The sequence below is a fragment of the Zalophus californianus genome, chromosome 17 (assembly GCF_009762305.2).
Source record: "Zalophus californianus isolate mZalCal1 chromosome 17, mZalCal1.pri.v2, whole genome shotgun sequence".
NCBI lineage: Eukaryota > Metazoa > Chordata > Mammalia > Carnivora > Otariidae > Zalophus > Zalophus californianus.
In genome coordinates, this window is record NC_045611.1 from 27,760,565 (window position 1) to 27,773,480 (window position 12,916).

At 46.2% G+C, this 12,916-nt stretch overlaps 2 protein-coding genes across 4 annotated transcripts in view; one reads left to right on the plus strand and one right to left on the minus strand.

Moving 5' to 3' along the window:
• Positions 1 to 337: 337 nt before the first annotated feature.
• On the minus strand, positions 338 to 10,626 carry LOC113936513. 2 transcript variants are annotated; one of them, XM_027619826.2, is made up of 4 exons: positions 9,406 to 10,626; positions 7,535 to 7,641; positions 5,759 to 5,854; positions 338 to 464 (listed from the first exon to the last, which is right to left on the minus strand). In XM_027619826.2, the coding sequence occupies exons 1-4, from the start codon at positions 9,584 to 9,586 to the stop codon at positions 360 to 362; spliced, it is 489 nt and encodes a 162-aa protein (XP_027475627.2). In that variant the 5' UTR covers positions 9,587 to 10,626; the 3' UTR covers positions 338 to 359. The 2 variants fall into 2 exon arrangements, with proteins under 2 accessions (XP_027475627.2, XP_027475629.2); XM_027619828.2 differs by lacking the exon at positions 338 to 464 and adding an exon at positions 5,522 to 5,667.
• The window catches only part of BBS2 (Bardet-Biedl syndrome 2), a 39,589-nt gene continuing 35,830 nt past the window's right edge, over positions 9,158 to 12,916 (plus strand). For both annotated transcript variants that reach the window (XM_027619824.2, XM_027619825.2), the window contains exon 1: positions 9,158 to 9,438. In XM_027619824.2, coding sequence (XP_027475625.1) covers positions 9,322 to 9,438 — 117 coding nt within the window. In that variant the 5' untranslated portion in view covers positions 9,158 to 9,321. The remainder of the gene's footprint in view (positions 9,439 to 12,916) is intronic.

The following is a 12,916-nucleotide window of genomic DNA, read 5'->3' on the forward strand; positions in this document are numbered from 1 at the left end:
GAGGGACACAATTCAGTCCATAACGGGCGGTCACAGCTTCCACTGCTGCCTCCTGACCCTGCGTTGGTTTCCCAAGTCCTGCCCACACCTCTGTAAATAGCTCCGTGGTTCAGTTTCTCACAATCCTGGTTGAGAACGTGCCTCTGTGTCCCGCAGGGACTCGTCAGGCCTTAGCATCTTGGCCAGTTTGTTTTGGTCTGTTCTTAAAAAAAAAAAAAAAAAAAAAAAAAGCCCTGATCTTTGTTTCCTGGGGTCGCTTCTGGAAAATTTGGCAGATGAGGGGAAGGACCTCTGTGTTCGTTTTGGGAGGAGGGGGGCATTCAAAATAGATCACATCTGCAGTCTCCTCAAGCAAGAAGTCATGGTAAAGTGTGCCCATATATTCCAAGAAAGCCTTGAAGGGTCCACCTAGGGGTGTTCAGCATAAAGAAGCTACGGAGGGATGAGGATCTATCTTCAAATACCTGAAGAGCCGACAAGGGGAAGAGTCATGAAGTCAATCTGTCTGTTTCTACAGAGAGACTGATATGTGGCTCAGTATAGTAACACGAGTAAGAGATTACTTATGTAAGTTTATATAAAAGATATATATATAATATAAACAGATTTATGTAAATAATATAAAGTAAGTAAGAGATTTCTGAGAATCGTGTGAATTGTGGGCATCCCAGTCACAGGAAGTATTCAAACAGAGGCTGGATGGTCAGAAGCCGGGGCTGGTGATCTCTCCCCTTTCATACTGGCAAATGCCATGATTGTAGAAACGGGATTGGAATTTCTTTAGCCTGCTTTGCCCCCTGAAGATATGAGGCTCACATCTCCAAAGCTGCACAGTGCTTTCAGATGTAAGAATTTATACCAAAGTAGAAAAACTCAAACTTCCAGAGAAGGTGCCCCAGCCATTGGCTTCCCACCCAAATGGGTAATTACTAAAGCTGAGTCAAGCCTCAGCCAGCGTCTGATGCTGCCCACACCCAGGTATGGCTCCAGGGGGCTATAAAGGGCACGCTACTGGAAACTGGAACAGACTCCAGCAATCAGCTTTGATCTGCACCCTGCAGGCAGGTTGGGCTGGGAGCCGGTTTCTCTGCTCCTTGGGTGCTGGGCTAACCTCTTGGGTTACCTCTTGGGTGCCGTGGCCTCCTTTAATTTCAAAATCATTCGAAGGCTCCCAGTCCTCATTGCCCTGGCAGAGAAGCTTGTCACTGTCAGCACACCTCTGGTTACACCTTCTTCTTCTTCTTTTTTTTTAAATTAATTTATTCATTTGTCAGAGAGAGAGAGCACAAGCAGGGGGAATGGCAGGCAGGGCAGGCAGAGGGAGAAGCAGACTCCCCGCTGAGCAAGGAGCCCGACGCAGGACCCGATCCTAGGACCAAGCCGAAGGCAGATGCCCAACTGACTGAGCTACCCAGGTGTCCCCTGGTTACGCCTTCTGATCGCCACCATTTACCACCATGGGCTTGGCAGGTGTTGATGGAAGCAGGAGGAGTTTTTCATCAGTCATGAGTAGATATGTAGATTTAAAAAAAAAAAAGTCACAATGTAGGTCAGTTACAGAGGTATTTCAGAATCAGAAGCTGATGCTTCAGGCCAGAGAAGGTTGGAAAGAACATCAACAAAAATTAATCGAAATGTATTTCTTTGAGTGAATTGTTTGGCAAGGCTATTATATTTGAATCATGCTAGACCAAATCCTTTCTTTATTTTCCTAAAGAGTCTTTGAATATAACTTACTGAATAGGACTTTACATAACTGAAAGTGTGATGCACAGCATTGCTTTATTGTTGTTATAAAAAAAAAAAGTCCTACTCCTCATCTGTGTGCAAATGGTAATCAATTCCCCACAGCTTCCCTTCTCTCTGGGAGTCTCTGGCTCACCCAGAATCATATTCAGAATCATGCCCAGAATCTCAGGCATGGTCTTGTGGGTGTCATGGTGCAAAATAAGAAAAAGAAAGAGGCACCCCTTCTCACTGCTTATTAGTACAAACCATACAATCTCTTTCGAATTTGTCAGTGGGGAGAAGTTATGTAGGCCAATACCACAAGGTGAGAGAGATAAAGCAGGGTAATGAAAGAGGGAGAGCCTGGGGACTCAGGGTAGGCCTCTCTGAGGAGGGGGCCATTGAGCTGACATCTGACTGACATACGGGAGCCAGGCTTGACAAGATTTGGGGGCGGAGCATTCCAGGTGTAAAAGACTGTAAGGTGCTGTAGTAGGTCCTGCTGAGCAGGTATATACAATGTGGTATGATTTATTTGAATCAGACCATCATTCACTCACCAGATATTTCAAGAGCGCCCACTAGGTGCCAGGAACTGCTGAAGGTGCTTGGATGATGTTAGGCTGGAATGTTTCTTGTGGAAAGAACAAGAATGTTGCATAACAGTCCTGGTGTCTTTCACCCCGGCTGCCTGGCTCTTATTCCTGGGCTAGCACCTCAGCCTCCTCTGAAGAGCTGGCCTGCTTTATTCCTTGACGTGTGATGAAAGGAGCCTGACCCAGGACTTGGCCTGTGGTTCTCCAGTGATGGACAAATCTCTGATTCAGGCATTCAGGATGAGGAAGTTCGTTTTTTCAGCAAATAGAAGTCACATTCTCCATGAGCAGTTCTTACGAGGGATAAAATCCTATATCTGCTTCTCCCTGCCTGACTTCTACCTCTCTCTCTCTCTCTTTACGTGGGGGTGTGGGGAGCTGCTAGTTATTGGGCTTCTCTATCCGAAGTGGCCAAGACACTTGCATTTGTGTGTGGAGAGCCAGACAACAACCAAGTCAAAAAATAAATAAAATATTCTCAGAAAGAGATAAACACTTTGAAGAAAATCAAGCAGCTTGGGAGACACTGAGAGAGATGGGCCGTGGGGCAGGCCTCTCCGAGGAGAGAGGTATTGAGTTGAGACCTAACTGACATATGCGAGCCAGACTTGACAAGATCTGGGGGCACGGCATTCTAGGTGGAGGGAGCTCCAAGTGCAGAGGTCCTGAGGTGAGGTCACACTTGGTGTGTTGGGATGGTTCACAGACACCAGAGCTCTGTAGGCCAAGTTAGGATTTTGGATTTTATTTATTGTGTAATGGGAAGCCCTTGAAGGATTTTATGTATGTGACTTAAAAATTGATTTAAAATTTTTGAAAATTTCAATTTCAATTTCGATTTAAAATTTAAAAAAAAATCTACTTCCTAGAGGCATAATTTACATACAATAAAATTATTTAAAATGTACAGTTTGATGAGTTTAATTTAATTTTTATTTTTTTAAGATTTTATTTATTTATTCATGAGAGACAGAGGAAGAGAGAGAGAAAGGGAGAGAGAGAGAGAGAGAGAGAGAGAGAGAGAGAGAGAGAGGAAGAAGCAGAGGGAGAAGCAGGCTCCCAAGGAGCAGGGAGCCTGATGTGGGACTTGATCCCAGGACCCCGGGATCACGACCTGAGCCGAAGGCAGACGCTTAACCATCTGTGCCACCCAGGCGCCCCAGTTTGATGAATTTTGACAGATATATACATCTATGTAACCACCACCACAATTAAAATATTTAACATTCCTATCATCCCAAAAAGTTCCCTTGTGCCCCTTTATAGTCAATCCTACCCTCCAGGACCATCCCGAAACCCAGCACTATGTGAAACTTCCTGCAGACTCTTCATCCAGCCCCCCCCGATGGTATCATCTTACATAATCACAGTATGTCTGTCAAAAGCACAACATTGACATTGGTACAACGTTACCACCCAAACTATAAACTCTAGTCAGACTTCTCCGGTTTTGTTTTTTTTTTCTCTTCCAAGATCCAATCCAGGATTGTGTTTCCTAATCATGTGTCCTGAATCTCGTCCGTTCTGTGACAGTTTCTTAGTTTTTCTTTGCTTTTCATCATCTCGGGCAGTTTTGAGGCATATTTTGTAGAGTATCTCTCATTTTGGGTTTATCTCTTGTTTTCTCGTGATCGGACAGGGCTTATGGGTTTTAGGGGACAGTACCACAGAGGTGAAATGCCTTGCATGATAACATGACTTTACCTCGTTATCCATCTTGATCACCTGGTTAAGATGGTGTTTACCAGGTTTCCTACCAATTCGGGGACATGTGTGGGTGGTGGGGGGCAGGGTAGAAGAAAATTGGAGTTGAAATTAGCTTCTGCCCCTTTAAAATGGGAATATTACCTATCTCATAGCCTTACTGTGAGGATTAAGCCACATAATAATACAAGTAAGGAATTTAGCAGTCTGGTACATAGTAGGTGCTCAACAGGTGTTAGCTTCTACTATTATTATGAGTAGTAGCAGCGGTACATTTTCTCCGGTCTACCTTCCAGAAGGAGCAGTTTCTGGTTTTTTATATGTAACATGCTGCTAAGTAAGTGGCCTGAAATATGAGTCTTCACTTCCTCACTGTTCACATGTGTGAAATGGGCTAACAGGACACCCAGACGTACAGCCTCACCCCCCGGCCCACAGCAGACCCATCCCGGAGTCAGGTGATGGGGGTCAGGCGATGAAGCGTTGAAGGAGGGGACCCCTGGAAAGGCTGCTCGTGAAGTGTTCTCACAGAGCCGGACCCTGTGCTACCTGCTCTGCTCCAGTGGTCTCTGGCCCCTGCCCCTCTGTGCACTAGGGAGAGATCCTAATGGCCACTCCCCGTAATTTTGGGGAAATTTAAGACTGGGGTCCTTTATAGGCAGGTTCTGGGGCAACAGGGTGGGGAGGGGCTGTGGATCTGGATCTCTGAAATTCACAGACATCCCCACTTGCGCACTACTTTATTTTATTTTTTTAAAAGACTTTATGTATGTATTTATCTGAGAGCGAGAGTGCACAAGCAGGGGCGGGGGGAGGGGCAGTGGGAGAGGGAGAAGCTGACTCCCAGCAGAAAGTCTGACCTGGGACTTGATCCCTGGACCCTGAGATCACGACCTGAGCCGAAGGCAGACACACAACTGACTGAGCTACCCAGGCGCCGCGCACACTACTTTATTTTAAAGTGTGTGTGTATGTTTATTACCCAAGTACAATCTTGCTGTGAGAACAGCAGACATCACAGCGCACAAAAGAAAAGTCAAAAGTCCTCCTGCGGCTGGCCCCCTGTCCCAGTCCACTCTCCAGAAGTCAACCCCATGACTGACAGTTGGAGGCCTTCTGTCTAGAGGGGCCCTCTCACCAGGTCTGCCTCCAGGCCTGTAATCCAGAGTCCGGAGGTGCAGGAACCTCCGTTCTTTACACCTGCACACCCTCTAGTGGGGCTGCTTCACACAGCGAGGTGAGGACACGGCGGTGGCGGGGGGCAGGGGTGGCCCAGGGAAATCAGCATTCCAAGCCCAGTCTCACCTAGTTCCCACCAGACCTTGTCTAGCTAGGTGGGCTTTTCTCCCCACCCTGGGGCTGAGAGGGAACCAGAAACAATGCTACTTGCTGAAAAAAAAGTAAAAAAGAGCACCAAATTTATTACAATAATGATCCTAACAAGTCAAAGGTAGCCTTCTCACCAAGACAGAATCATAAAAAGCTCATAATAATCATAATAACCATTTATGGAAGCCCTTATTAAGGCAGGGCATTGTTTTACTTATATTAATTTGTATAATTATCATAATACTCCCCAGAAGTAGTATTCCAGATATTTCTCTTTTCTAGAAGAGGACGCTGGCTCTCGGGAAGTTCACTGCAGGAGACAGTACAGTACGTGGGGCGGTTCATAGCTCAAGGCCTGGAGGCAGACCACCTGGGTGTGCCATCCTGGTTCTGCCACTTACCAGCCGTGTAACCTCGGGCTTTGGTGATCCAACCTGCCGTGACTGTTTCCATTCTTGTAAAATGGGGATGATGATAGAATCTGCCTCAGACGGTGGCTGTGAGGATTAAGCGAGTAAGTGTGTGTGTCAAGTGCCTGGCACAGAGAAGATATTCAATACATATGAGTGTTAGGATTAAATGATGGGCTCGAGCCTCAGCGAGTGACTGATGGAGGAGGAATTTGAACTCAGGACTTCATACTTGGAGACTTGTGGGCTCACCCTCTAGATAGTGTTGCTAGCCTAGAGCCCACCAGCAACTTCCCACAAGTCCTGGGTCCTCAGGAGCCCCAGGTGTCACTGACGTGAAGATGACAGCTGTCCCCTCTGAAGAGCCAGTGATTCTTGAGGGGGAGGTCATCAGAGGTAGAGAAGACTCTGTGACTGTTGGGAGAGGGAGAGCCATCTCTGGGCCAGCCTCTCCAGGCTGTTGTTCCTTTCTCCTTAGAGGAGAACCTTCCCAAGTCCCCTGCTCTGATCAGTGCTTGTCAAGGAGGATGGGGCTTATCTACCCTTCTGGGGATCCTTGCTGATCCTAACTAGGATTGTGATCCAAAGACTCAAAAACTCCAATATGGCAAATGATGTGATTGCCATGATAGGGTGGCTACCTCCTAAATATGGGCACAGACATGACTCTTTGGAGTGGTGACGTCCAATCCGTCTCCAAAGATGGGTGGGAGTTATGAAGTGACGGAAGGACATTCTAGGCAGAGGGCCAGTGTGAGCAAAGGCAGGGAAACTAGAGACAGCATCGAAGAAGGGATCGAGTTTGAGACAAGAAAGAGGTGGCAGAAGAGGAGGCTTGCAGAGGCCAGTGGTGATCAGAATTTGATCTCCATAAGTTGTCAAAGTGCTTGAACTTTCTTTGGTTGAAACTGGGGCACGAATGAAGAGTCATGAAAGGAGGAGGTGAGAGTGGAAAAGTTTTGTCATCTGTAGAATGGGCTAATAATAGCACCTGCCTCACAGGGTTATTATAGGATTAAGTGAGCCATCCACATGAAGTACTTAGAAATGGTGGCACGTAGAAAATGAAACGTTAGTGATATAAATGTTAGTGATGCTGCTGCTGCTGATTGCAATAGGAGGCCACCAAGGCAGTCCATAAAGTGAGTGAGGCTTCGCTGGGTGGATGGAGGCCAAGGCCAGCCTTACATGGAAATCCAGTAAGCCATGGACTTGTCTGCCGCTAAAGAGTAAAACCCAAGCTCCTTCGTGTGGCTCACAGCCTGAGGTGATGTGACCTCTTTCTCATTCACTAGGTTTCAGCCACGTTGTCTTCTTTCCGATCTTGGAACATACCGAACCTGGGCCTTTCCCTTTATTGTTGACTCTGTCTGGAAAGCCCTTCCCCCACATCTTCTAATGGCAGCTGCTTTCTTATCATCAAGATCTTTTTTTTTAGATTTTTATTTTTTTAAAGATTTTATTTATTTATTTGAGAGAGAGAGAATGAGAGATAGAGAGCACGAGAGGGAAGAGGGTCAGAGGGAGAAGCAGACTCCCTGTTGAGCAGGGAGCCCGATGTGGGACTCGATCCCGGGACTCCAGGATCATGACCTGAGCCGAAGGCAGTCGCTTAACCAACTGAGTCACCCAGGCGCCCTCTTATCATCAAGATCTTAGTTCAAATTTCTTCAGACAGCCTTTCCTGAGCCTCATCCAGCATATCAGCCTTATGACCAAATAACATGATCTTATTTGCTTTCATGTGTAATGTTTGTTGCTCCTTACCTCCTCTAGGTTGTAAACTCCACAGGGGCACCAATTACACATTTCTTGTCCACTGCTGTTTTCACAGGTCCTTGAACACTGCCCGGCATATGGAGACTGTCTGAAAACTGACGGCCCGAAATGATTTATTAGAGATTCATTCCTTTCAAGCTGTTCGTGGGAAAGATCAGCTATTAGCAAAGTGGATTCAGGTTGCTGACAACTTTGTAGAGGTAGACTCTGGGGGTGGAGGGGAAGGATACTTCACAAAGCAAATTAAGTTCTGATGGATGAGAGCGGGGTACAAGCCAGGGTAATTTCTATTATGAGGCTGGTTGGGGAACTGCTATGAACTGTGGTGTCTTGACGGGTGACAGAGGAGGTGGTGGGGCAGAAAGGGGCTGGGGGGACTCAGAGGCAAGGCCTATCAGCGGGGCTGCAGAGGGCCATTGTCTCAGGTCTTACATTCCATGAAGGCCCTCAAATTTAGCCTTTTGACATGATCTCCAAAGGAGGTTACACCTAGTCAGACACAAAGGTAGGCTTCATGAAAGATGCTCATTTGTACAGCTGGGATTACAGAATCCAAGGGTAACAAGAACTCATCTTTTAAGACCTACCTACAGCATCTGACACAGTTATTTTCCTTCTCCCTGTCTTCACGCGGCTTCCAGAACACTATACTGTCCGGGTCCTACTTCCTCAATGGCTGCTCCTTCTCAGTCTCCTCTGTTGGTTCCTACTCATCTCATCCCTCACTTCTAAATGTCTATTTCTAGAAGGCAGCCAAACGGAGTGCTCAGGGCCTTTGCACCTGCTGAAACACTCTTCCCCAATGCTGGCTCTTTCAAGTCCTTAGCTAAATGTCACTTGAGGTCTCTTCCCCGCCACCCTATGTAGTACTGCACTCCCTCCAATCCTCTACCCCTTTTCCCTCCTTTAATTTTATGGTTCTCATCACCAAATGACCTACTGCATGTATTTCTTGTTTAGTGCTTGTCTCTGCTGACTAATAAGTCGGTGCCAGTTGAGCTCCAGTAAAGCAGTACACTAGTATGTTTGCTGCTAAACCTCTATTCTCTAGAACAGTGCCTAACACACTACATTTAAATGAATGTTGGGAAGTTTTGTGACTTCAATTTTGTGTATTTTCATTTAAAAATATATAAGGAATTTTACGGCGGGGGGCTGGACTACTTAAATATGAGAGTCTAATGCACGATTTTTATTTATCCTGGAAGGACTGGTATACTTAGTGCAGGTAACTACTGTGGTTTGCCCCCGACTAACAACTAATCACAAGGCAGAGCAGGCATTCAAGATACCTTTCCTGAACTTCCCTTTGGGAGTGAGGTACTTGTGTGTGGAATCTGCCGGGGTGCAGCCTGGTTGTGATGCTAGGAGAAGTCCCGGGGGTGCAACGGCTCAGACATGTTCTTACAGGGGACTCGAGCGAGGTAAAGCTACGGCAGCAAAAACACGCGACTCCACCAAAAATAGAAGCTTCAGTCTCAGCCCGGGGCGAGGCCCAATCACGCAGCTGCAGAAGGACCCGGGGTGGAGCCTGCGCAGCCGCAGAAGAGGCTAGGTGGGCCTGCGCAGCCGCAGAAAGAGTGGGCGGTCTGTGTGCGGATGTGGGTGTGGGTGTGGGTGTGTGTGTGTTGGCGGGGGGGGGGCGCGCTGGATCCCGCGCCGTTCGCGCCAGGCTTGAAGCAGCGGGTTCCGGAGCCCCGCACCGCGGCGGGTGAGACCGGCTCCGCTGCGCAGGCCTCCGGCCGCGAGCCCTCTTCCCCTGAGCCGCCGCCATCATGCTGCTGCCCGTGTTCACCCTGAAACTGCGCCACAAAATCAGCCCCCGCATGGTGGCCATAGGGCGCTACGACGGGACTCACCCGTGCCTGGCAGCTGCCACCCAAGCGGGCAAGGTAACCGTTCCCACCGCACGGAGTCGGGTCCGCCGAGTTCCCAGGATCTCCGCTGCTGCGCCCCTGCGCCCCCGCCCCCAGCCACGGTTGCCCGGCAACCTAACTCTCCGCCCTGCGCAGAATAAGGAAGAATGATGGGGTCTCGCATGAAGGACTTTTCCAAGCAGTTTGTCTGTAGGCACTTAGACTTGGACAGTGTTGGAGCCCCTGTGCAGATAGGAAGCTTAGGGAAGGAAAGTCCCTAGGAGGGAAGAGGTTTGGTCAGGATTAGGAGTGGTAGCGTACCCCAGATTTGAGCCCAAGGCCTCTCTGCCTGTCACTCTGGAGCTCCTTTCACTATTTCATATTGCCTCTCGAACCAGACAACTTTACGGAAAAAAATACAAAGACCCCTAAATTCAGTGATTCAAATTTCACTTGATTTTTATTCCGTGTACATTTATGTCTTTTCCTAGAATTTATTCACTAAGTACCTGTTATGTGCTTACAGTGTGCCAGGTGCTGTGCAAGGTGTGGGAGTCACAGAGATGAAACGGTCATTTAATATTCATGAGACTTACTGAACACCTCCTTTGTGCTAGATGTTGGGGGTTCAGAGATAAAGCTGAAATCTCTACTTTCACAAAGCTTAAAATCCAGCAGAGAAGGCATATCAAGGCACTCTGTACTGATGGAGGCATGACCAAAATCCATGGAATACCAGTGACACCAAGCGTAATAATGTAATAATGTTTAACAGGTACAAAGCTTTATTACACGAATGATCTCGGCATCCTTGCTACAATGCCAAGGACAGCAGCACAGCAGAGGTGTGATCCTGGCTCCCGTGCCTACTAATTTCATGACCTTGGGCAAAGTACTTAATAATAGTATCTACCACATAGAACTAAGTAAGTTAATAGGCATGTAAGTCACTAATTGTTGTTATTTTCTTGTCCCTACTCCCACTTCACTGAGTAGAATAGCGGTTCAGAGAGGTTCAAAGTAATGCTTGAGGTCGTGCAACTAGAAAGTGGTGGATATGAAAGGTAAAGTACCTGTTCTTGACCCAGTGTGGATTTAATAAGCTAATATTTATATAATGTTTTATAGTTTTCAAGACACTTCCACCTACGCTGTATGTTAGATGATAGGCCTTGGGATACATAAGTAGAAAGTAATGATGCATTTTCATTAGGTACTGTAATGAAGTAGAGCCCCCTAGCACAGGGCCTGGCATGTAATAATGTTAGTTATTAAGAGGTTCTGCAAACGCCAAAAAAAAAAAAAAATCATATTGGTTCCGTGGGTGCATAGCAGCTAAATAAATGGGCTGAAAAGGTCCCGTGGATATTGGCTCTGCCCCTTATTTGTTGAGGGCTTACTATAGCTGAACACTGTTCTTAGCTTTGTAGTTGCAAGGTTGAAAGTGAGAAGTGTCACCCATTTGGAGTTTACATTTGAAAGGGGGAGCTAGACACGGAGGGAGAAAAAGTATATATATATTATATTTGCATATTTTATGTTTTATTTATATGTTAAAATATATTTATATATACATATAAATAACACACAGATAATGTCTCCCTAGGGGGAAAAATAGTAAGGGGATGGGAATGATGGGAGATTGCTATTTTAGATAGCGTGATCCATAGGCCTCTGATAACTGTAGATCAGAGATTTGAAGAAAAGGAAGAAACAAGCCCTGCAGATATGTGGGGTAAGTGCCTTCCAGGCAGAAGGATCAGCAAGTGCAAAGGCCTTGAGGTGGAAATATGCTTGGTGTGTTCCAGCAACAGGAGGCTGCTGGGGCTGGGATGGAATGAAGGAAGCAGTGAGACAGCCAGGGGCCAGATCATATAGGGCCAGTAGGCCATGTAAAGACCATTGTTTTTGGGTGATGGAGTTTGATTAATGTTTTAAGATAAAGCACAACTCTAGCTGGTACTGCAACAGAAATGCAGGGAGGTGAGTGTAGAAGTAGAAGCAAGAAGGTCAGGCAGAGGTGTCTATGGAAGCCCTATCATTAGAATGTGACTGAATATGGAAGACAGGGACACTGGAGTCTAGGTCTGTTTCTGGAGTTAGAAAAAAATAGAGTGAGAGTGAGATCGAGAGAGAGAGAAAGTCCTGTGACCTATGTAATTGGATATTTTGTTTAGAACTTTAAACAAATCTCAAAAGTTATGACCTGATATTTTATATTGAGACTTTAAAAAAATGGTAACATTTTATGATCCAAGTAATACAGGAATGTATTCTGCTTTAAAAATAATTAAGCAACAATAACACAATAATAACAATTAAACATTCCAGCTAAGACTAAAGCCCTCCTTGACCATTGGAGCCCACATCTCTAGAAACAGGATTTTGTCATTATAAGTGGGATTCTGTTGAGAACGTGAATCTGACTTACTGGAATCTGGGTCTCTGAGCCTGGGCAAGGATTTTATTTGTTTTGTTTTGAGCAAGGATATTTTAAAAAGGGGTTTCTTGCAAGATGAACGTTACTGTTTTTCTCTGGGGACATGTTTCCTCTCACCATGAGGCTGAAGGGACCCGTTGAATTTCTCCTGTCAGTAGCATCCCCTCAGCTAGAACAAATGTTCCATGAACTTTAGCCAGTCCTTTGGCTGAAGGCACGGGGAGTGATCCATTTGTTTGTGTGACTGAGCTTGGCTTTTTCCATGCCCGAGGGACAGGTAGGTCTCCTGGAGACTCCGAGAACAGCAGGAGGGGAATTAGGGAAAAGTCTGCTCCTGGGAGTGTTGCTGCTGTTGGCCACAAACCCCAAACTCTTTCTTTTCCAATAAGCAGGGAATATGTAGTCCATTAGTGATTTCCCTTCCTGTTCTCCCTCAGCCTGTCTAATTACTGGAAGACTCTGAAAGAATTCTTTTGTTCCGAACTATTTAAAAGGAAGTTAAGACATGGTGGCTAGAGTGTAGGTTCTGGAACCAGATGCCAGATGCCAGGTGTCAGGTCTTAGCCCTCTTCACTTACCAGTCACCAGACCTTGGGAAAGGGCCTTGACCCTTCTGACCTCATCTGTAAACCAGGGCTTGTTGTGAGGATCAAATGCAGTAATGTTTATAAAAGCGTGTTGTAAAGTATTACACAAATGAGGACATCAACATGATATTCCATAGTTATGTACCTTTTCTGTATATTTCTAGTCAATTCCTTTGAAAATTATTTGTTGAGCAGGCTATCTGTTTAGATAATAACTTAAAATTAATCTTCTTTGGATTTCTATTGAAGGGATGAAATACTTATTTAAAAATCAGTGAATTTTGGGGGCGCCTGGGTGGCTCAGTTGGTTAAGCGACTGCCTTCGGCTCAGGTCATGATCCTGGAGTCCCGGGATCGAGTCCCACGTCGGGCTCCCTGCTCAGCAGGGAGTCTGCTTCTCCCTCTGACCCTCTTCCCTCTCATGCTCTCTATCTCATTCTCTCTCTCTCAAATAAATAAATAAAATCTTTAAAAAAATAATAAAAAT

What these genes read in the sequence shown, in the direction of transcription:
- LOC113936513 (XM_027619826.2), bottom strand. Translation starts at nt 9,586, where the DNA reads ATGCGAGACCCCATCATTCTTCCTTATTCTGCGCAGGGCGGAGAGTTA. An exon ending in GAGTTTACAACCTAGAGGAG is followed by an intron (nt 5,855 to 7,534) that starts GTAAGGAGCAAC and finishes TAATCCTCACAG; the next exon opens with CCACCGTCTGAGGCAGATTC. An exon ending in AGCCCGAGGTTACACGGCTG is followed by an intron (nt 465 to 5,758) that starts GTAAGTGGCAGA and finishes TCGGCTCTTCAG; the next exon opens with GTATTTGAAGATAGATCCTC.